The sequence below is a fragment of the Elephas maximus genome, chromosome 13 (assembly GCF_024166365.1).
Source record: "Elephas maximus indicus isolate mEleMax1 chromosome 13, mEleMax1 primary haplotype, whole genome shotgun sequence".
Classification (NCBI taxonomy): Eukaryota; Metazoa; Chordata; class Mammalia; order Proboscidea; family Elephantidae; genus Elephas; species Elephas maximus.
The window spans coordinates 105,317,478-105,343,062 of NC_064831.1; the positions used below are offsets into that span (position 1 = coordinate 105,317,478).

General features: G+C 40.4%; 1 protein-coding gene across 5 annotated transcripts in view; it reads right to left on the minus strand.

Annotated features, from left to right (window-relative positions):
- The window catches only part of HERC2 (HECT and RLD domain containing E3 ubiquitin protein ligase 2), a 316,687-nt gene that overhangs the window by 217,068 nt on the left and 74,034 nt on the right, over positions 1 to 25,585 (minus strand). For all 5 annotated transcript variants that reach the window (XM_049906042.1, XM_049906045.1, XM_049906044.1 and 2 more), the window contains exons 5-6: positions 25,132 to 25,269; positions 881 to 1,100 (exon numbers count right to left, since the gene is read on the minus strand). In XM_049906042.1, coding sequence (XP_049761999.1) covers positions 881 to 1,100; positions 25,132 to 25,269 — 358 coding nt within the window. The remainder of the gene's footprint in view (positions 1 to 880; positions 1,101 to 25,131; positions 25,270 to 25,585) is intronic.

A 25,585-nucleotide genomic window follows, 5' to 3' on the forward strand; every position in this document is an offset into this window, starting at 1 on the left:
TACCAAACAGAAGGAATCTTCATTGGCCAGCTGGTTTAGTTTATTTTTAAAATTACTACTCAAAAATATGGTGATATCAACTAGATTTAAACATTAAAGAACCCAGGAAATACACTACGTTTAGCACTTCTTGTCTCTGTGTGGCTAAATGATAGGTTTAGTTTTGTTTCCTGCTTCTTCTGCCTCCATGTGGTCTACGGGGAGTAAAAAATACTATTACAATCAGCTCTCCTAACTACATAAAATATAAATTCCACTTGGCAATCTATCAGTCTAGCTTTCTAAGGACAAAAGTTTGGTAGACAGCTACATTTTGGAAAAACACAACCTTTAAGTATTCTGGTGGCTTTTTAATACTTTAATGTACCCAAAAATGTCAACAATCATGTCTGAAAGCATTTCTTATAGTAAAAGGATAAGACAGTCCCGTTAGGAAGGAGAAAATGAAGCAGCTAACCTAATTAATTATGCACTAAATATTATGACCTAGGTCCTACCCACTAGCAAAACAAAGTAGAACAAAAAGAATATAATGCTCAGATCCCATCTAGACACACCTATTTAAAACTTCAGCTGGTTTTTACAGTTACTGACAGAAAAGGGTCTTTAAAATAATAACACAGATTATGCGGTACGGCCTATCGCTATATGCGCAAATTGGCAAAACCATTCTCCAGATTATAAGACACATAAAGAAAGGATAAAACCTTACAAGGTGAGAAAAAGGCACTACGCTGAAAACGTTAAACTGTTCTACTACATGAGGTCCTTCAAGTGACTTAAACAAGCTGACCCCACAAAAATAGTATCGACGTGGTGTATACAGCCTTAATTTTATATTTACTGGCATCAGGATTCTTTTCTTGCTTTATATAATTACCTTTTTTTGTCCACAGGAGGCAAAGAAATACTGCTGCTTTTCCACTTAACCTTAACGTTCTCCTGAAAAACAGTCCTGCTCAAGGCGATGAGGTAGCGCTCCAAGACAACCAGCCTCTGCTTGAGCCTCAGGGCCGAGAGGGTGGTGGCGGCCGACTGGACGGACAGGGCTTGCTGCTCCTTGACCAGCACAGTGAGACACTCCTTCAGTTCACTCACATCTAGGAGACAAGAAAACATCGCCCTTCAATAACCTGGACATGAGTCACTGTAATGGTGGTAAAATGATGACAGGTAACACTCAAGTGCTTAATATGTGCCAAAAATGGTCTGATACTCTCTACACTATCAGCCTAGTAATCCTCACACCTGACATCACAAGGTAGTTACCGTGCATCCACTTTATAGATGGGGAGACTGAGGCACAGAACTGCCCAAGTCCCACTGAGGAGTGGAGCACATGGGACAGGCTACTCCTGGCCACCAGGTTATACTACCTCTCTGTAAACATCACAGAAAAGTTTTTAACACAAAACCACAGAGACAACACTTACCAACAGCCCATTTCCTAGACAGAGAAAAACTCTACCATTTTCATGTTGCCAAGCAAAATCCAAAATAACATTTCAATAAAACCACCCACCATGCCTGATTCATGGAAGGTAACACATTTATGTAAACATTTTAGAGGAAAATAAAGTAGGTAGTTAGACCATGTGATGAGTAAGTGGTATTTCATTATATTCTACTCCTGTATATGCTTGAAAATTCTACTGTTCTATTTCTGTGTATGTTTCAAAATGTCTACACTTAAGAGAGTTTTAAGTAGCTAGAAGATAATTACACAAAAGAAGATACTTCACATACTCATCCAATTAAACATAAGGTTACCTGAATGTACAACTGTAACTGAATTGTAAATCACAGTCTCCCCAAAATCCCCTACACCAGAACAGCCCCAGCAGTGTGACGGGAACAAAAAGTTTTCCTTCCCAAGATATGGACCTGTGTTCCATCTCAGATTTTATTAGCTATGAGAACATTACAAGCCACAAGCCTCATAACCTAAGATTCCAAGAGGCAAGACAGTGTCCCTACCAATGTTACTCCCATCAAAGACATCAGTTTTCTAGCTATTGATCGTCATTCATGGTGTAGGGAGGAAAGCTCTCAGCAGGCATTTAAAAAAAAAAAAAAAAACACCCCACTGCTGCTGAGTCAATTCTGACTCATAGCGACCCTATAGGACAGAACTGCCCCATAGGCTGTAATTCTTTACAGACCCAAAACGCCACATCTTTCTCCCACAGAGAGGCTGGTGGATTAGAACTGCTGACCTGTCAGTTACCAGGCGAGTGCTTAACCACTTCACAACCAGGGCTCCTCTAGCAGGCATGAGAGGGACACATCTCCCCAGAGTGTGCCCTCCCTGTTCTCAGGCACTACAGCACAAAGAGACAAGTGTACAGACACCAGCAGTTAGATGAGTTATGGAAAACTAGATGAAGAACATACAAGCCTATTCTAATTTCAACCAAGGCACTTGGACACTTTGACAGAAGTGGGTGAGCAAAAAAAGAAACTAAATGAATCCCAAAAACACACTCAGCAAGGGTTAAGAAGCTATTTCACTTACCGTTTGTTAACCCCCCCTTCTTTGCCAAAGGATTCAAAGCAGTTTGAAACAAAATGTGTGCATAATTGGTTAAAAAAAATAAAAATGGTTATTATATTTTTATGCAAATAACATGCACCTTCCCTGATTATCTCCCAGCCACGTTCTCTCCTCCCCTCCCCTCCCCCTCACAAGGCACCCTCACAAGAACAGCCATTCTTCCAAATGTTGCTGTAAAAGAAATTAGCATAGCCCGCTTATGAAAATACCTCACATGGCGGAGGTCAAGGCCAGCAAACAAACACAGAAGGCACACCTTATCGTGTAAAAATACGGTCCTTAAAAAAAACAAAAAACTCAGAAGCCAGAAAAAACAAGCAGAAAGATGTTAAACGTAGAGTTTACTTGATATAATTTAACTCTAAACATGGCTAAGATCTTCCTGGAAGCCAAAGAAGGAGTATACCAGATTTCTGAGTAAAAAGCCAGACCGAACACAAAAGCAACATTTTGGAAAAGGTAGTAAATGGTTCAGGGAATCAAGAGAGGTGATACTTATGCCAGAAGAACAACAAAGAACAGATTTATATTAAAAAATCCTCCCAAAGACATAGGCACATACCACCAGGTACCTCTCGAAGTAGGGGTAACATGAAGAGGAAGCTAAAGGGAGGACAACTGGGGGTCTATCAGCAGTGAGACTCCAGATTCCATCTTTGCTCAGCACAACACACCTCTGCACAAAACAAGCTTTCATTTCTGCAAAGGGCAGAACAGAGGCCTTTGGGCTGGAGCACAGCAGGCTCACCAGGGCAAGCACTGTTTTGCTAAACACAGATGAGGTAAGTACACACACACACACAACATGCAGAGAGTCTCACCCTTGCTCCCCACCCCGCCTCCCACAAAGTCGTTCCCTAACCATCACCTGCGCCACACAGGAGGGAGGACATCTTCTGAGGTGAATCTGAACAACCCAAGAGGAAATACCTCAAGCTACCATCAGATTTAGAGAGGCAGGGTCAACATGGCACTACAGACAAAAGCACCATGCCATTCCTCCACAGCAAAGACCCGAAAAACTAAGTAAAACAAGACAATCATTGATCCTGGAAGCCTAAGCATCAGATGAAGAGATAAAGAACTCAACCAAGCACCGAATGGGATAGGAAACCAACAGAGAACAGAGAGCAAGGAGAGAAATGGGCTGGAGGTCCCCAATCAGCTAACTCAGCACAAATTCACCATCTTGGACTCCACAGCCAAGATCAGTAGATAGGGAGTATAGGAAGTCAGCTTTATGGAGCTCCCGGAAGAAAGAGTACCCGATAACCAACGATACATGTTTTCCCACCGCCCACCCTTCTCTTGTTGCTCAGCCTCTACTGCTTCCCAGTGGGCTGCGGTCACTCGGCCAGGGAGGTGCTCACTCCATGCCACTTGGGTTTGCCCCGCCCACACCAGCCAGCTCCTTCAGTGCCATTTTCTTGTTGCTATGGTTGCTTTTTTCAGCTTCTTTTGGCTTCTTCTCTCTCTCTCTCTCACCTCCTTCCCCTCCTTTCTCTAAAATGCCTGACTTCATGTACCATCTTCACTTCTTCTTGACAGGCTGTGAAATGTCCACTCAGCTGGGGAACTGACTCCCCTGTCCACAATACCACACCGGTGGGATTCCAAGAGGCTTTTTTTCTTTTTCTTCTGTCCCCTTTCTTTGTCTTCATTTCTCACTTTCCCATCTTTCTCTCTACTTTCTTTCTTTTCCTGTCTCCTGAATAACCAGCACTCTGTACCATCTCCACCCATCTAGATGGACGTGCAGGGCCTAGCGGCTTGGGAGCCACTTCCCCAGTCCATGCCACCACACCAGTGGGAACCCTTGGGGTGTTTCGTTTTTGGCTCGATTTCATGCCTCTCTCTACCATCTATCCCATCTTTTCTCCTGAACACCTGGCAACGTGTGCCATCTCTGCTCCTTCTAGACAGGCTATGTAATGCCATGAAGCTGGGGTCCACTTTCCTGGTCCATATCCCCACACCAGTGAGCTCCCTTGGGGTATCTATTTTTTTCATTCTCTCTTTTCTTATCTCCCTCTACCTTCTTTCCTTATCTTTCTCCTGAACACCTGGCACTGTGTGCCAGCTCTGCCCCTTCTTGACAGGCTGTGCAGTGCCACTAGGCTGGGGACCCATTTCCAGTAGGCTCCCTTGGGGCATTTTCTCCTTCTTTATTATTTTTTTTCCTGGTTTCTCCCCTCTCTCCACTTTTCTTCTTACCCTTCTCCAGAACATCTGGCGCCATGTGCCATCTCTGCTTCTTCTTGATGTGCTGTGCAGCACCATTCAGCTAGGGACGTGCTTCCAGTGGGCTCCCTTTGGGCATTTTCCTTTCTTTTTTTTTCCTCAGTTTCCTGGCTCTCTCTACCTTCCTTCCTTACACTTCCCCTGAACACCTGCCACCATGTGCCACCTCCGCTTCTTCTGGACGGTCTATGCAGCATTGCTCAGCTGAGGACCCACTTCCCGTAGGCTCCCTTAGAGCATGTTTTTTCTTTCTTCTTTTCCCTCAGTTTCTTATGTCTATCTCCATTCCTTTCCGTCCTCCCAACCAACTAGAATCTATTTTTTTTTCTTTTTCTCAGTCTTGTTTCTCCCTACATTCCTTCCATTCCTTTCTCCCAGCCACCGAACCACATCTTTCTTTCTACTTCCTTTTTTAATTTAGTTTCTTATCTCTCTCTCCCTTCCTTTCCTTTCTCTCACCCATCTAGCTGAGTGTGCCACATCTGTCTGTTCTTGGTAGGTTGTATCTCACCACCCAGCTGTAAAGTCACCAGCACATGGCTTCCCCAGGTCTGCAGCAGTCCAACAGTAGGTTTCCTCAGCACTTTTTCTTTAATGGGCTCCTGTTTCTCACTCGTCTTTCTCTTCTTTCCCACACCTACTTACCTCCACACATCACAACCTCCACACAGCCTCCAGCCTACCTACCTATCACCAAGCAGCACAGTCATGATCTACCGGAACCTCCCCTGCCCTGTCAGCCCCAGTACATAACACAAACGACACATCCCAACCCCTCCCCTTCCGCTGTACTTGTCCTGCTGCACCAGAACTGAGCCCTGCCCACCAGACAAGGTGGTGAGAAGCATCATGCCCACAGACAAGCAAATAACAAAGAACGCCCAGCCCACCTGCTCAGACATAACCAAATAAAACAAAAAAGCAGAACGAAACAAATAAATCTACAATCAATAAACAAAGAAAATAACTATTAATTGTGCTGAAGACAGCAAACTTCATCAAAGCATATTAAAAAAAAAAAAAAGACAGGATGGTTTCAGAAGGTGTCCAAAATAAAACACCAGATGACCTTCCAGCAGAAGAAAAGGCACTGGACCTACCTGATAGGGAATTCAAATCTCTAATATTCAGAGCTATCCAAGAGTTTAAAAAGCAGACAAAAGTTAGGAAAAAATAGACAAAATCATGGAAAAGACAGACAAAATTATGTAAGAATTCAGGAAATAATACAGGAAGAAAATGTCAAAATAAATTCACAATTAGAAATCATACAAAACCAGCAATTAGAAATCTAAAAAGATAAACAACAAAATTTCAGAAACAGTGTCACAGAAGGTCTGAGAAACAGGTATGAAACAACAGAAGACAGGATCAAAGAAATCAAATACAAATCCTTGGATACCACCTTGTTTGATGAAAAATCAGAGAAAAGAATGAAGACACCACGAGAATAATGTGGGATACAACCAACTGCAGTTCCACAATGGGAGAAAACGGAAAACACAGAATCACTGAAGAATTCCAGACACATAACTTCCCTGATACCATGAAAAATGAAAAGCTGACCATCCAAGAAGCTCAATGAACCCCATATAGGATAGACCCTAAAAGAAAATCATGCAGGCATACATTATTACACTCACTAAAACCAAAGACAAAGAAAGAATCCTGACAGCTGCTCTAGAAAAACAAAAAGTCACATACAGGGGAGAAACAATAAGACTAAGCTCTGATTACTCAGCAGAAACCATACAGGCAAAAAGGCAATGAGATGACATACATAAAACCTTGAAAGATAAAAGCTGCCAACTGTCATGGACTGAATTATGTCCCTCAAAAAAAGAGTTTATCAATTTGGTTGGTCCATCATTCTCAGTATTGTGTGGTATCTTCCATTTTGAGATTGTAATTTTATGCTAAAGAGTATTAAATGGGATTGTAAAACACTTACTAAGGACACATCCCTGATCCAATGTAAAGAGAGGTTCCCCGAGGTGTCGCCTACACCACCTTTTATCTTACAAGAGAGAAATGGAAAGAGAAACAAGCGAGGGCAGAGGGAAGACCTCATACAACCAAGAGAGCAGTCCGGGAGCAGAACATATCCTTTGTACCCAGGGTCCCTGTGCAGAGAAGCTCCTCGTCCAGGGGAAGACTGATGAGAAGGCCAACAAAGAGAGGAAGTCTTCCCCTGGAGCTAATACCCTGAATATGTACTTTTAGCCTAATTTACTGTGAAGAAATAACTTTCTCTTTGTTACAGCCATCCACTTGTGGTACTTCTGTTATAACAGCACTAGCTGACTAAAACACCAAAAAAATAATAATATATCCTGCAAAACTCTTGTTTAAATATGATAGTGAAATTAGGGTATTTCCAGAAAAACAGAAATTACGGGAATACGAAAAAACCAAAGCAAGTACAGAATTTCCAAATGAAGAGGAAGGTAAAGTGATATAAAGTAATAACAGATTGGTTCAAACACAGGAACATTAGGCTAAATTTAAAAGTGACCACAAAGAAAGTTAACAAACCTACTCAGCAAAATAAAGAAGAAAAACATGAAGTCTCAATAAACGCAAAATCTACAAAAACAAAAGAAATGGAAGAAAAAATCACAAACAATAGGAATTCAGCACAGGAGAGTAAGAAAAAAAACACCACCACCACCTAAAAAAGCACTATAAAATAATGCGAATAAACCTACAACTATCAATAATTACATTGAGGGAGGTACAGCCAAGATGGTGGTGGAGTGGTCAGATGCTTCCTGCGGTCCCTCTTACAATGAAGACCCAGAAAAACAAGTGATTTAGGAGCCCTGATCATCAAAACAAAAGTTGAGAAATTGGACTGAGTGGCAGAGGGAGAGAGAGACAGTTCAGAAGCAGCAAGAAGTTGCCAGACCTGACCCAACGGGAACCGACACCCTGTAGGCGGGATCGGCTGTCTAAGGCAAGCAATGGCACTTGGGACGCGATTTCCACATCAGGAGAGAACAAGCGGTGAAGAGTTGGCTCAAACCTCCAAAACCAGTAAAAAGTAGCACTAAACTGGCAAAAGATAACTACATGCATCTAACTTACCACAAGGATTAAAAAACACCCTTTTCAGAAAAACCTCTTTCCTATTTACCTGCCTCCTCCCGACTCTGCACTGGGTCCCAGACTGGCTTCAGAGGTTGCCACATCCCCTGGGCTAGAAGTAAAACCTGACACGTTCCCTGAGCCATTCTCCTGTCCTTGGAGAGGGAACAAATTAACAGAAAAAACAAATCTGCAACCACCGCTAAGCCAGCAACTTAGGACAGGCACAGCACAAGCATAAGGAGTCCAAGGACTCTGAAAGCCTTACACCCCAGCATAGACCTGTGTGGGACCATTTCAACAGCACAGGCCCTCATTACCACAGTACAACAGGGTATATATCCAGAGCTATATCAGCTATATGGATGAGTGGTAGTTTGTTACATTTGACACCATTCTGCCCATTAAGGAGGGTCTTCATCTACCCACATCAGGGCCTGAGGACTAGGGGATCCACCTACTCCCCCAAGCCAACCTAGACAGGGGACAGGAAATTACTGTATTACAGTGTACACTGTAAATGAGTATTTACAGCCAATACCATTGGATGCCCATAGACCAGCTGCAAAAACATGCACAAACTCTAGGGAACAGGGATATAGTTTCCTCACAGACATTCAAGGGCAGCTGTCAGCCCCCAGCCTGGCTCAGCACTTGACCCCTACTGCAGTCAGACACCTGCGCCTATGCCAATCATCTCTGCCTGTCTAGGACTGTAGGAGAGAGCCTGCACCACACACTTGGTGACTGACTACCAGGACACCTGAGCTGAATCCATACAAGTAAATGGACTCCTGGGAAAACGTACCTAGTACCAGACATAACCACCTAAGTGACAGAATATGAGAGCTTCAAAAGCATCAACAGTAAAATTACCTTCATACAAGCACCCTATTTGCACGTATCAAAACAAAACAAAAAGCTGGGATATAAGAGGCGAAGCCAAGATGGCAAGATAGATAGATGTTTCCAACGAGCCCTCTTTACAACAAAGACCTGAAAAAACAAGTGAAACGAGTATATTAATGAAAAGCATGGAGCCCTGAGGATCAAAGGCAAGCTCAGAAAACAAACTGAGGGGCAGGGGGAGGAAGAGACCATTCAGAAGTGGAGAGAAGTTATTGGAACCGAATCGTGGGGAGACCTCAGGCACCATTCCCAGAGCGGCGGCGGTGCACTGGTATAGCGTCTAACTGCAGTTTCCTCAGGGAAAAGCAGCCAGCCAAACACCCTACTCACACCTCCGGAACCAAATAAGAACGGCACTCTCGGCAAAGCTAAGTACTTGCTTATTATTTTAACGCACACCCCGCCCCCAAGCCGGCTTCAGCAGCTGAATTCCCTGGGCCTGAGATAGGCCCTGTTGAGCACCTAGAGCCATCCTACCAGAATTGGAGAAGGAAAAAATTTGCAATTCGGGGAACAGATACTTGCCAGCTCCACTAACCAGGGGAGCTCAGGACAGAAGCAGCTCCTGCTTAGGCACAAACAGCCCGTGAACTTTGAGCACCTTTCCTCTCTGCATGGACCTGTCTGGGCCTATTTCAGGATAGGCCCTTGTTGGCAGACTCCAACCGTTTCAGCTGGGCGGTTGTGAGGTGAATATTTGATGTTTTACATTACTTTGCCTATTAAGCAGGGTCCTCACCTACCCACATAGAGGCCTAAGGGCTGGTAGCTCCACTAAAGTAAGCCAGCCACCCGTAACAGCGGTCCAAGCATAGCTGGTACTTCCCAGTCCTTTAAACCAAAAACATTGGGTGGCCATGGTCTATCTGCAGAATCTACCCACCTGCAAGCTCTAGGGAACACAGAAATGCTTTCCTCATAGAAACTCGGGGGTCGGTTCTCACCCCCTGCCTCCTCAGAGTGTGACCCCCTGCTGCAACCAGATACCGGTACCTACACCAATCACCCTGTCCCTCTAAGACTGTAGGACACAGCCTGTAGCACACACATGATGATCAGCTACCTGGACACCTGAGCTGAATTCATACAAGAAAAGTGAATGGACTCCTAGACTGATAAGCCTGATAACAGCTCTAGCCATCTGGGGACAGAACTTCAGAGCTCCAAAGGCAAAAATAATCAAGCTAGCTCACTCAAGCAACCCATCTGGACATATCCAAAACAAAACAAAGCAAAAAGCTACAACACAGAAAGCAAATATAAACTAATACAATAACTTATAGATGGCTAGGAGACAACTCAAGTCACATAAAGAAACAGACCATGATCGCCTCAACAAGCCGTCAAAACAAACAATCCAGGGATCTTCTAGATCAAAGTGCATTCATGGAATTACCAGATGCAGAATACAACAGATTAATACACAGAACCCTCCAAGACATTAGGAAGGAAATGAGGCAATATGCAGAACGAGCCAAGGGACACACAGAAAAAGCAAACGAAGAAATGAGAAAGATTATTCAGGAACATAATTAAAAGTTCAATAAGCTGGAAAAATCCATAGGCAGACACCAATCAGAAATTCAGAAGATTAACAATGAAATTACAGAAGTAGACAACTCAATAGAAAGTGAGAGTAGCAGAATTGAGCAAGTAGAAGCTAGAATTTCAACTTGAAAATAAATCACTTGGCACTTAAATATTTGAAAAAAAATCAGATAAAAGAATTAAAAAAAATGAAGAAACCTTAAGACTCATGTGGGACTCTATCAAGAGAAATAACCTACGAGTGATTGGAGTACCAGAACAGGGAGGGATAACAGAAAATACAGAGAGAATTGCTGAAGATTTCTTGGCAAAAAACTTCCCTAATATCATAAACGATTAGAAGATATCTATCCAAGATGCTCATCACACTCCTCGGTATTGATTACATTATAGTTTTTCCTTACAATTCTGTATGATGCATATTTTATATACATTATCTATATACGTTCATAATTTATTAGTTCCATAATTTACTGTCCAAGATTGTACACTAACTTTGTAATTCAATAAAAATAGCAACAAGTTCACACTTCGAATCATTATTTATTTGTTGTTGTTTTTTAATTCTTTGATTTCTAACCTTTCCATTATGTAGGAGACTTGGTGTTGTCTAATAGGTCTCGTTAATGCTCACTGGATAGGAGACTAATGGACCACATTTTTGTTTCTGTAAGCTTGTAAACCAGAGAGCACTATACACAGTGAAAAAATCAAACCGATCATCCCTTGGTTAGTTAAAATCTCATGCTCCATCCTAAGTGTGAAATCTTGAAACTTGACTGAACAAAGCTTTCACTTTTCCACATCTCTGAATTCTCTGTCATCACAGGATACAAGATCACCCACAGTGAGGTGGAGACTCCTATAGAACCACGACCACACGAGGAGTTTTCCTGCTGGCAAATGTGGCAACAAATTGCAGTTGACCTAACCAGACATCAAGACTGCATGATAAATAGTTCTCAGTTCCACAAACAAGGTGATTCCCCCTGTCAGGTTGGGGCAGGACTATCTATTACTCACACAGAAGTGAAACCTTATCAGCGTAATGAGTGTAAAAAAACCTTCAGTGATGTCTCCAGCTTTGATCTTCACCAACAGTCACACTCAGGAGAGAAGTCTCATACCTGTAGCGAGTGTGGAAAAAACTTCCGTTATAGCTCAGCTCTTCATATTCATCAGAGAGTTCACACGGGAGAGAACAGCTTTAAGTATGATGGCTGTGGTAAGACATTCAATCAGATTAGAAGATATCTATCCAAGATGCTCATCACACTTCACATAAGGTAGATGTGGAAAGTTACCAAGACGTATTATAATCAAACTTGCCAAAACCAAAGATAGAGAATTTTAAGAGCAGCTAGGGATAAACAAAAGTCACCTACAAAGTAGACCATAAGAATAAGTTTGGACTACACGGCAGAAACCGTGCAGGCAATGAGGCAATGGGATGACTTATTTAAAAAACTGTAGGAAAAACCTGCCAGCCAAGAATCATATATCTAGCAAAACTGTCTCTTAAATATGAAGGTGAAATTAGGACATTTCCACATAAAGAGAAGTTTAGGGAATTTGTAAAAACCAAACCAAAACTACAAGAAATACTAAAGGGAGTTCTTTGGTTAGAAAATCAGTAGTATCAGGTATCAACCCAAGACTAGAACACTGAGCAGATAAATCAGAACTAGACCCAGACAGGGAAAGTGAAAAAAGAAGAAAAAAAAAAAAAAAGGCAAAACTAAAAAAAAAAAACGGCTCAAAACAGGATAACAACAATGTTATTATATAAAAGAAGACAACATTAAAACAATAAAGAGGGACTAAGAAATGGAATCACTGATCTTCCATACGGAGAGGAAGATACGACAACACAAAGAAATAAATGTTAGGTTTAAAAAAAGACCATACTTAATGGTCTGACTGAGACTAGAGGAATCCCCGCGGCCATGCTCCCCAGACCTTCTGTCGGCACAGGACAGGAACCATCCCCGAAGACAACTCATCAGACATGAAAGGGACTGGTCAGCGGGTGGGAGAGAGATGCTGATGAAGAGTGAGCTAATTATATCAGGTGAACACTTGAGAGTGTGTTGGCAACTCTTGTCTCGAGGGGGGATGGGAGGATAGAGAGAGAGGGAAGGTGGCAAAATTGTTACAAAAGGAGAGACTGAAAGGGCTGACTCAATAGGGCAAGAGCAAGTGGGAGTACGGAGAAAGATGTATGTAAACTTATATGTGACAGACTGATTGGATTTGTAAACGTTCACTTGAAGCTTAATAAAAGTTAATAAAAAAAAAAGTTAGGTTTAAATTTAGAAAAACAGGGGTAAATAATAAGGTAACCACAAATGGGACAAACTATCCTACTCATCAAAATAAAATACAAGAAAAAAATAGAGACTCAGTAGAAACAAAATCAACAACAAATATGAGGAAAGGGCAATATATAAAGAATCTACTCAGCACATAAAATTAAGTGTGAAAAAGTGTCAACAACACACACAAAAAAAGACATCAAAATGATAGCACTAAACTCATAAAAAAAAAATACCTATCCATAATTACGCTGAATGTAAATGGACTAAATGCACGAATAAAGAGACAGAGAGGGCAGAATGGATTAAAAAACAAGATTCGTCTACATGCTGCCTACAAGAGATACACCATAGACTTAGAGACACAAACTAAAACTCAAAGGAGAGAAAAAATGTATCAAGCAAACAACAATCCAAAAAGAGCAGGAGTGGCAATATCAATCGCTGACAAAAAAGACTTTAAAGTTAAATCCATCAAAAAGTATGAGGAAGGACACTATATAAAGATTAAAGGGACAATACACCAAGAAGATATAACCATATTAAATATTGACGCACCCAACGTCAGGGCTGCAAGATACATAAAACAAACTCTACCAGCATCGAAAAGTGAGACAGACAGCTCCACAATAATAGTAGGAGACTTCAACACACCACTTTCGGTGAAAGACAGGACTTCCAGAAAGAAGCTCGATACAGACACGGAAGATCTAAAATGCCACAATCAACCAACTTGACCTCGTAGACATATACACAACACTCCACCAACAGCAACCTAGTATACTTTCTTTTCTAGTGCACATGGAACATTCTCTAGAATAGATGACATATTACGTCATAAAGCAAGCCTTAGCAGAATCCAAAACATTGAAATATTACAAAGCATAATCTTTAAGCATAAGGCATTAAAAGTAAAATCAATACCATAACCATAAAAAGCAGGGAAAAGAAATCAAACTTTGGAAACTGAACAATACCCTGCTCAAAAAGGGCTGGATTATAAGACACTAAGGATGGAATAAAGTAATTTATAGAATCCAGTGAGAATGAAAACACTTCCTATCAGAACCTCTGGGACACAGCGAAAGCAGAGCTCAGAGGAAAATTTATATCAATAAATGCACACATCCAAAAAGAAAGGGCCAAAATCAAAGAATTATCCCCACAACTTGAACAAATAGAAACAGAGCAACAAAAGAAACCCCCAGGCACCAGGAGAAAACAAATAATAAAAAATAGAACACAACTAAATGAAATAGAAAACAGAAAAACAACTGAAAGAATTAACGAGACCAAAAGCTGGTTCTTTGAAAAAGTCAACAAAATTGATAAACCACTGGCCAAACAGACAAAAGAAAAACAGGAGGGGAAGCAAATAACCTGAATAAGAAATGAGATGGGTGGTATGCTAGATAAAGAAATAAAGGGCATCCCAACTGGCAAGGAAGAAGTAAAATTATCTCTATTCGCAGATGACATGATCTTATACACAGAAAACCCTAAGGAATCCTCAAGAAAGCTACTGAAACTAATAGAAGAGTTCAGCAGAGTATCGGGATGCAAGATAAACATACGAAAATCAGCTGGATTCCTCTACAACAAGAAAAAGAACACCAAAGAGGAAATCACCAAATCAATACCATTTACAGTAGCCCCCAAGAAGATAAAATACTTAGGAATGAATCTTACCAGAGATGTAAAAGCCTCATACAAAGGAAACTACAAAACACTTCTGCAAGAAACCAAGAGACCTATATAAGTGGAAAAACATACCTTGTTCATGGATAAAGGAAGACTTAAATAAAAATGTTTATCCTACCAAAAACAATCTATACATTTAATGCAATTCCAATTCAAATTCCAAAGACATTCTTTAATGAGATGGAGAAACAAATCACCAACTTCACATGGAAAAGAAAGAGGTCCTTGATAAGTAAAGCATTACTAAAAAAGAAGAACAAAGTGGGAGGCCTTACTTTACCTGATTTTAGAACCCATTATACCACCACAGTAGTCAAAGCAACCCGGTACTGGTGCAACAACAGATACATAGACCAATGTAACAGAATGGAGAATCCAGACATAAATCCATCCACATACGACCAGTTGATATTTGACAAAAGCCCCAAAACAGTTAAATGGGGAAAAGACAATCTTTTTAACAAATGGTACTGGCATAACTGGATATCCATCTGCAAATAAAATGAAAGAAGACCTATACCTCACTCCATGCACAAAAACGAGCTCAAAATGGATCAAAGAACTAAATATAAAATCTAAAACGATAAAGATCATGGAAGAAAAAATAGAGACACCATTAGGAGCCCTAATACATGGAATGAACAGTACACAAAACTTTACTAACAATGCAGAAGAAAAACTAGAAAACTGGGAGCTCCTAAAAATCAAACACCTATGCTCCTCCAAAGACTTCACCACAAAAGCAAAAAAAATTATCTACAGACTGGGGAAAAGTTTTTAGCTATGACATTTCTGATCAGCGCCTGATCTCTGAATCTAGATGATGCTGCAAAAACTCAACTACAAAAAGACAAATAATCCAACTAAAAAATGGGCAAAAGATATGAATAGACACTTTCTAAAGAAAACATTCAGGTAGCTAACAGATACATGAGGAAATATTCACGATCTTAGCCATTAGAGAAATGCAAATCAAAACAACAATGAGATTCCATCTCACTCCAACAAGGCTAGCATTAATCCAAAAAACACAAAACAAATGTTGGAGAGGCTGTGGAGAAACTGGAACACTTACATAGTGCTGGTGGGAATGTAAAATGGTACAACCACTTTGGAAATCGATTTGGCACTTCCTTAAAAAGCTAGAAACAGAACTACCATACGATCCAGCAATCCCACTCCCTGGAGTATATCCTAGAGAAATAAGAGCCTTTACATGAACAGATACATGCACACCCATGTTCACTGCAGCACTGTTTACAATAGCAGAATGATGGAAGCAACCAAGGGGCCCATCGATGGATGAATGGATAAATTATGGTATATTCACACAATGGAATACTACCCACTCCCCACTGCCATCCAATACTAGACATTGATAGAGAACAGTGATGAAACTGTGAAACATTTCATAACATGGAGGAATCTGGAACGCATTATGCTGAGTGAAATTAGTCAGTTGCAAAAGGACAAATATTCTATAAGACCGATATTATAAGAACTCAAAAAATAATTTAAAGAGAGAAGAAAATATTCTTTCATGGTTACGAGAGCGTGAAGAGAGGGAGGGTGGGAGAGAGGTATTCACTAATTAGATAGTAGATAAGAACTGCTTTACAAGACAGGAAAGATAACACATAATACAGGCGAGGTCAGCACAACTGGACTAAACCAAAAGCAGTTTCCTGAATAAACTAAATGCTTCAAAGGCCAGCGTAGCAGGGGTGGGGGTCTGGGGACCATGGTTTAGGGGACATCTAAGTCAACTGGCATAATAAAATCTATTAAGAAAACATTCTGCATCCCACCTTGGAGACTGGCATCTGGGGTCTTAAATGCTAACAACCAGCCACCTTTGATGCATCAATTAGTCTCAACCCACCTGGATCAAAGGAGAATGAAGAACACCAAAGACACAGGGTAATCAGCAGCCCAAGAGACAGAAAGGGCCACATGAACCAGAGACTACATCAGCCTGAGACCAGAAGAACTAGATGGTGCCCAGCTACATCCGATGACCGCCCTGACAGGAAACACAACAGAAAACCCCTGAGGGAGCAGGACAGCAGTGGGATGCAGACCCCAAATTCTCATAAAAAGACCAGACTTAATGGTCTGACTGAGACTGGAAGGACCCTGGTGTTCATGGCCCCCAGACCTTCTGTTGCCCCAGGACAGGAACCATTCCCTAAACCAACCCTTCAGACAGGGATTGGACTGGGCAATGGGATAGAGAGGGTTGCTAGTGAGTAGTGAGCTTCTTGGATCAGGTGGACACTTGAGACTATGTTGGCACCTCCTCCCTGGAGGGGAGATGAGAGGGTAGAGAGGGATAGAAGCTGGCGAAATGGACTCAAAAAGAGAGAGTGGAGGGAGGGAGCGGGCTCTCTCATTGGCAGAGAACAATTGGTAGTATGTAGCAAGGTGTATATAAGTTTTTGTGTGAGAGACTGACTTGACTTGTAAACTTTCACTTAAAGCACAATAAAAAATTAAAATGAAAAAAAAGGGAAGCAAGCATGCAGTTGGGGACCTCATACCACCAAGAAAGCAACACCAGGAACAGAGTGCATCTTTTGGACACAGGGTCCCTATGCCTGACAAGCTTCTCGACCAGGGGAAGATTGAGGACAAGGACCTTCCTCCAGAGCCAACACGGACAGGAAGCCTTCCCCTGGAGCTGATGCCCTGAATTTGGACTTGTAACCTACTAGACTGTGAGAAAATAAATTTTTCTTTGTTAAAGCCATTTACTTGTGGCATTTCTGTTATGGCAGCACTAGATGACTAAGGAACTATACAACTTGAATAGAATGAGAACAGCAAAAGAAGCCCACAGCCACGATAAGAAATGAAATAACAAAAATCGGAGCAGAAATAAATGAAATAGAGAATAGAAAAAATAAAAAGCAACAAAACCAAAAGTTTGTTCTTTGAAAGGATCAACAAAATCGACAAAACAATGGAATACTTTACAAAGAAAAACAAGAAAAGACACAAAAAACCAAAGAAATGAAATGAAGGGCATTACAACAGACCCAAATGAAATAAAAAGGACCAAAAGTGACAGAGTACTATGAACGCCAACAAATTTGAAAACCTAGAGGAAATGGACAAATCTCCAGAAACACACTACGTAATCAATTTAACACAAAATGAAGATGAAAATCTGAACAAACCCGTAACAAGAAAAGCGTTTGCGAAGTTAATTAAAAAAAAAAAAAGCCCTGGCACAGATGGCTTCACTGGAGATTTCTACCAAACATTCAGAGACGAGCTTACACCAGAACCACTCAAACCATTTCAGAACACAGAAAAGAGATATTTCCAAGTTCATCCTATGAAGCCAGTATACCATGATACCAAAACCAGGCAAAGACACCACAAAATAAAATTACAGACCAGTATCTCTCATGAACATAGATGCAAAAATCCTCAACAAAAGTCAAGCCAAAAGAATGCTGCATTATATCAAAACATACCACGACCAAGGAGGATTCATTCCAGGTATGCAAAGACAGTTCAACATTAGAAAACCAATCAACATAATCCATTACATAAATAAAAGAATCACATGATCATCTCAATTGACGCAGAAAAGGCATTCAACAAAGTCCAACACCCATTTCTGATAAAAACTTTCAATAAAATAGGTGTAGAAGGGAAATTCCTCAACATAATAAACAGCATAATAAACAAAACCAAGAGCCAACATTATTTTTAGTGGAAAGAGGCTAAAAACATTCCCCTTGAGAAGAGGAACAAGACAAGTATGCCCTTTATCACCACTTCTATTTAACACTGTGCTGGAAGTCCTACCTAGATCAATAAGCCAAGAGGACATAATAAAGGGCATCCAAAGTGGTAAGGAAGAAATAAAACTGTCCCTATTTGTGGATGATATGATACTATACACAGAAAACCCAAAGGCTCCAAAAGAAAACTACTGAAACTAATAGAAAAGTTCAGCAGAGTAGTAGGATACAAGATAAACATACAAAAATCAGTTTGATTCCTATACATCACTAAAGATAACAACAAAAAGGAAATCAGGAAAACGGTACCATTTATAACAGCCACTAAAAAATGGTAAACACTTAGAAAACTACAAAATACTACTGCAAGAAACCAAAAGAGTTCTACCTAAATAAAAAAACAAACCATGCTCATGGATAAGTAGACTCAACATTGTGAAAATGTCAATTCTACCTAAAGCAATCTACAAATACAATGCAATCCTGATCCAGATACCAAAAACATTCTTCAAAGAGATGGAAAAACTATTAACTTTATATGGAAAGGGAAGAGATCCCGTATAAGTAAAGCACTACTGAAGAAGAATAAAGCAGGAGGACTCATACTACCTGACTCAGAACCTAGTATACAACTACAGTAGTCAGAACAGCCTGATACTGGTACAATGACAAATACATTGACCAATGGAACAGAATGAAGAACCCAGATGTAAATCCATCCACGTACGGTAACCTGATCTTCGACAAGGGCCCAAGGTCCAACAAATGGGGAAAAGGCAGTCTTTTTAACAAATAGTGCTGGCAAAACTGGATGTCCATCTGCAGAAAATGAAACAGAACCCATACCTAACACAATACACAAAAATTAAATCAAAATGGATCAAAGACCTAAATATAAAACCAAAAACTTTAAAGGTCATAGAAGAAGAAACAGGGTCAAGGCCAGTGGACCTAATACAAGACACTAACAGTATACAAACCATAAATAACAACACACAAACTCCAGAAGATAAGATAGATACCTGGGATCTTCTAAAAATTAAACATTTAAGCTCATCAAAAGATTTCACCGGAAGAGTAAAAAGAGAACCTATAGACTGGGAAAAAATTTGGATCTATTACAAAACAGACAGAGGTCTAATCTCTAAAATCTACAAGAAAATACAACACCTCTACAACAAAAAGACAATCCAATCAAAAAACGGGCAAAGGAAATGATCAGACACTTCACCAAAGACGACATTCAAGTGGCCAACAGACACAAGAGGAAATGCTCGCAATCACTAGCCATTAGAGAAATGCAAATCAAAACCAAAACGAGATACCAATCTCACCCCAGCACTACTAGCACAAATTAAAAAAAAAACAGGAAATAACAAATGTTGGAGAGGCTGTGGGGAGACTGGAACTCTTATGCACTGCTGGTGGGAATTCAAAATGTTGTGGCCATTTTGGAAAACGATACAGCGCTTCCTTAGAAAGCTAGAAATAGAAATATTATATGATCCAGCAATCCCACTCCTAGGAACATATCCTAGAGAAATATGAATGGTCACACAGATAGACATACGCACACCCATATTCACTGCAGCATCATTCACAACAGTAAAAAGATGCAAACAACCTAGGTGCCCATCAACAGATGAACGGATACACAAACTCTGATGTATGCACACAACGGAACACTACGCAACGATAAAAAACAATGACGCATCTGCAGAGCGTCTCCCGACACGGGTGAATCTGGAGGGCATTACACTGAGTGAAATAAGTCAATCGCAGAAGGACAAGTAATGTATGAGACCACTATTATAAAAACTCATGACAAGGTTTACACACAACAAGAAACAATATTTGGTGGTTACGAGAGCGGGGAGGAGTAGGAAGGAAAAACGCTGAATAGGCAATAGATAAGTGGTAACTTTGGGAAGTTTAAGACAGTACACAACCCTGGGGAAGCCAGCAAAACTTGTCCGCAGCAAGGTCATGGAGGCTCCATACACACATCCAAACTCCCTGAGGTACCTAAATCCTGGGCAGAGGGCTAGGGACCATGGTCTCGGGAACATCTAGCTCAACTGGCGTAACATAGTTTAAAAAGAAAACATACATTCTACTTTGTTGAGTAGTATCTGGGGTCTTAAAAGCCTGTGAGCAGCCATCTAGAATACTCCACTGGTCTCACCCCTTTGGGAGCAAGGGAGAATGATGAAAACCAAAGACAAAAGGGAAGGATCAGTCCAAAGGATTAATGGTCCACAAGTTTCAAAGCTTCCATCAGACTAAGTCCAGTACAACTAGATGGTACCCGGTTGACACCACTGACTGCTCTGAGAGGGATCACAACACAGAGTCCCAGACAGAGCTGGACAAAAATGTAGAACAAAATTCTAAAAAAAAGACTTACTGGTCTGACAGAGACTGGAGAAACCCCAGAGTATGGCCCCCAGACATCCTTATAGCTCAGTAAAGAAGTCACTCCTGAGATTTACCCTTCACCCAAAGATTAGACAGGCCCCTAAAACAAACAACAGTACACATAGCTCAACCACATATACAAGACTAAATGGGCACACCAGCCCAGGGGCGAGGACAAGAAGGCAGGAAGGGACAGTAAAGCTGGACAAATGGAAATGGGGAACACAATGTCAAAAACAGGACAATGCTGACATATTGTGGGGTTGGAACCAAGGTCACAAAACAGTACTTGTGTTGTTTAAGGAGAAACTAACTTCCTTTGTAAACCCTCATCAAAAGTACGATGGGAAAAAAAAAAAGTTTGCGAGTAAACATCTAAGATACAAGTATTGGTCTCTAGTCAGGTAGGGTAAACGATGAAAGAAAGAATCCAAAGACTGAAAAAAGAAACTAATCTACAGCACAAATAGTCTACATGAACCACAACCTCATCTACCCTTAGACCAGAACTAGATGGTACTTGGCTACCACTACCACTAATCAGGGCCACTACAGATGAACCTTGATAGAATCTTGATAGAATGGGAGAAAAATGTGGAAGAGAACCTGAAATTCGCCCCCGCCCCCAAAAGAAACAAACTTTCTAAAGAACTGGTCGAGACAGGAGGACTGCCCAAAGCTATTGCATTAAGGGTATTTTTTAAACCTTAAACCCAAACAGCTGCTGATGTCACCTTGTAGTTAAATAATAAATTGGCTCAAAAAATAAAGAATATCACCCGTAAGTACTCTGTTCCTTTAAAAAGTCACTTATATGAGACCAAATGGTCAACAACCACTTTAATACGAAGATGAGAATGTAAGCAGGCAGGGAAACTAGATTAATGGAATCCAAACAACCGGAACAGAAATAATGAGAATGTTCACACATTGTGAAGAATATAATCAATGTCACCAAACAAATTGTGTAGGAACTGTTGAATGGCAATCTAAACTACTGTGTAAACCTTCTTCAGAAACAATAAAATACATTTTTAAAGGCTTCTTTTTCTCTTTTCAATTTTTTAAAAAGGATAACTGCCTATTTAAAGCAGAAACAAAAATAGCATTTAGTGCAGTTTATAATATACATTCCATTTTCATATATGACAAAGCAGCACAAAGGGCCCAGAGAGGGCAAAGGGCAGCATACAGTCGTAAAGGCGCCGCCTTATAGCCAAGGTGGCATGATGTAATTTCCAGGTAGATAATGACAAGTTAAAGCTGCAGACTACAAACCCTAAAACAGGGCATGTGAAAATCCAGCGAGTAAGTATCTTAGGATTTGCAGACCATTCGGGTCTCTGTCACAACTAATCAATCCTGCCGTTGTAGCACGAAAGCAGCCACAATAAATATGAGAACCATGGCATGGCTGTGTTCCAGTAGCCGCTTTACTTAAAAACAGGTGGCAGGCCAGATCTGACCTGCACACCATAGTCGTCCAACCTCTTCCCTAGAGCAACTACTAAAGACATAAAACGAGGACATGCCTCTCATTAGCCAACTACGGAGATAAAATTCAATCCTTAGAAGATACAGAACAGAAAGCAAGAAAAGATAAAAAGAACAGATGGTACAAATAGAACGATGATAAATTTAAACCCAAATAGTCTCGTCATCGCTGTTGTTAGTTGCCATCGAGTCGATTCCAACTCATGGCAATGCCATGCATGCTGAGTAGAACTGCTGCATAGGGTTTTCAAGACTGTGCCCTTTAAGGAAGCAGATGGCCAGGTCTGTTTTTGAGGTACCTCTGGGTGGGTTTGAACAGTCAGCCTTTCGTCTAGTAATTGAGTGCCTAACCATTTGCACCACACAGTCTAAACATACAGACACAGATAGGCCGAACATAAAAAGATGACAAAGACATATAATCCAAACACTAAGTCAGAAGAAAGGTGATCTAAACATATAGACACAGATAGGCCGAACATAAAAAGATGAAAAAGACATATAATCCAAACACTAAGTCAGAAGAGAGGTAACGTAGTTAGACCAAGCTGACTTTAGAACAAAGAATATCATCAGAGATAAAACTAAAACCAAACAGCAACCCTACAGAGATAAAGGAGTCAATCAAAATGATACAAAAATCCAAAAAGTGTATGCACCTAATAAAAATGTTTTAAAATACATGAAGCAAAAACTACAGAACCGCTAGAGGACCCCCTAAAACTACTGCCCTGAGATACTCCTCAAATCCTGAACCAAAACTAACTGCTGAGATCACCTTGTAACTAAGTATAACGAACTGACTCAAAAGAATGAGTTATCACCCATTGGTACTGTGTTCCTTTTAAAAAAAAAAAAAAAAATCACCTATATGAGACCAAATGGTCAACACTTACTTTAAAACAAAGACGAGAATGTAAGCAGGCAGGGAAACTAGATTAATGCAAAGGGAACAACCAAAACAGATATAATGAGAATGTCCATGCGTTGTGAAGAACGTAACTAATGTCACTGAACAACTTTGCAGAAAATGTTGCTATGTAAACTTTTACCAAAAACACAATAAAATATTATTAAAAAAAACACAAAACTGCAGAACTGAAAAAAAATAGCCACAATTGCCGCTGGAGAGTTCAACACTCCTTGGAAAACGGAGCTAAGCAGCTGGATGGCTATTCATTTCTCTCTTATTACAATGGGGATACTCCAGGGAAAGAAAGTCAGCAGGTGACTTAGGTCTAATCTCCTCGTAACGCCACGTTAGACTTCTTGGTAAATAAATTAATGGTATTTGCTATGACCCTTATCTATAGAATGCTTTTAGCCACGTCTCTTTGGTTTAGTATTGCTTTTGGTAAACAAACCTAAAATTTGTGCATTTACGAGGCATGGCTCCCTGAAAAAAGGATATATAAGCCCTGTAACTATCTGACTATGAAATGGAGGTGTTTCCCATCCTAAATGCGCCCACTGTGTAAGGTAACTACACATCTCACTGAGATATCTCATTCTTTAAGAGGCGCCAGGCAGTGCGTATCCGCTGAAAAAGGACAAACGCAGGGAGCCAAGCAGACTGTCCCACCTCTTTCCGCTTTGTTTGTGCCTTCTGATTACTCATACCCTTAAAATTTTTACGTAAGTAGATACTGGATGGCTGTGGCCATCGCTGTTAGCGGCTGTGCAGTCTGACTCATGTCAACCCCACGGCTAGGAACTCTAACTCACAGCACTCTGATGTGATAATCTAATCCTGTGTTCGTTCAACTTCTCTCATAATAGTTAAAAGAACAAGTCATATCATACAGAACATGTTCTGCGGCAGCAATTAACTCAGATACCATTAACAGGATGGAAAATCCCCAAATATTTGGAAATCGAACAACAGACTTCCAAACAGTCACTGGATCAAAGAAGAAATTAAAAGGGAAATTAGAAAATATTTTCAACTGATGAAAACAGAAACATAATATTCCAAAATCTGTGGAATGCTGCTAAACAGTACTTAGAGGGGAATGTATAGCTTTGAAGGCTTATACCGGAAAAGAAGAAAGATCTTAAAATCAGTGCTCTAAGCTTCCGCCTTACACAACCAGAAACAGAAGAGCAAACAAAATCCAAAGCAAGCAGTAAAAAAGGAAATAATAAAGATCAAAGGAGAAATAAATAAGAAAACAGAAAAACAATAGGAAAAAACTCAATCCAAATGCTGGCTCTCTGAGGGAGGGGGAAATCAATAAAATTGATAAATTTCTAGCTATAGTGGTCAAGATAAATAGAGAGAAGATATAAATTATTAGTATCAGGAAAGAGACGACGTGACTACTGATCCTACAAAACCCATACTCTGACCCTATAAGGTACACGTTTCTGTACTGTTACACAGACAAACTCTTCAAGGCAACTTCTGTCTCATTAGACAATAAATTTCTCCTACAATTTTCATTTTTTAGAAATAGTACAGCCTAAAAAGTCGTCTTTGTAAACTGCCCTTTTTTTGTAGGCATCATTATCTGGAGGCCACAAATTCAGCATTCTAATAAATTTTACTTTGATAATATTTATGAAAATGATAGTTGCTTTGTAAATAAGCAACGTAAAACACACATCTCAGCAAATGTTTTAAAAATAGCTAACACTTGCTACATGCCAGACAATACTATAAGTACTTGCCTGTACTGACTCATATGACCCTGTAATTACCCTATGAAGTAGGTGCTATCATCAACCCCAGATACAAATTATTTCTACGTATACACATTTATATGTACGTCCATGCAAAGAAAAATGTGTGAATGTGCACATCAAACTGATAATAACTGCAGCTGGGGTGGGGAGTCTTGCAGGACTTCCACTTTATAATCTATGAATTTTTATAATAAAATATTCATTGATTCCTTCTACTAGTATAAAGTTCTGAAACAAAAATGTATCATACGTTTTTTAAAAAAAACTGAATTGCACAGGTAGAGTAGGAAGTAAAGAATAAAATCAGGAGCTTCAGTTGCATGTACCGGGATACGTGATGCTAAAAGTTCATCTGAGGTGTCCAGAACAGGAATACTCTTGGTACACCTTTGCAAAGCACCAGAATTTCAGAAGATCGTACTACCTGGCTGCTTGCCCCAGACCCAGCTCTCCAGGATTGATTTGGCCCTATGTGCAGGCACAGGGGTTTCTTCCTCCTCCTTTTTCTCTCTGTCATTCAGGTCTTCCTTCTTCGTTCCATTCTGACTGTCAACGCCATCATCTACAGAATTAAAGACAGAATTTGTAAAGTGCTTTCCAAAACGCAACTTCCACTCCTCATTCTCTTGGCAAATGTCCACAGCAGAGAAGAAATGATCACAGTACACCACATGTCACAACCTGAACGTGTAATGACAGAAAGACACGATTACCTGAAGCCTCACTGTAACAGGTACACTGTGATTTACGTAAGAAGGCATGACCAAGGGAACCCTTCTCATAGAGAAATCAACATAACACTCAAATTCACTTTCAAAATACATGTCTTTTGAAATAATATTCTACCAATTTCCTACAATGGCCAAGAAATAAAAAAC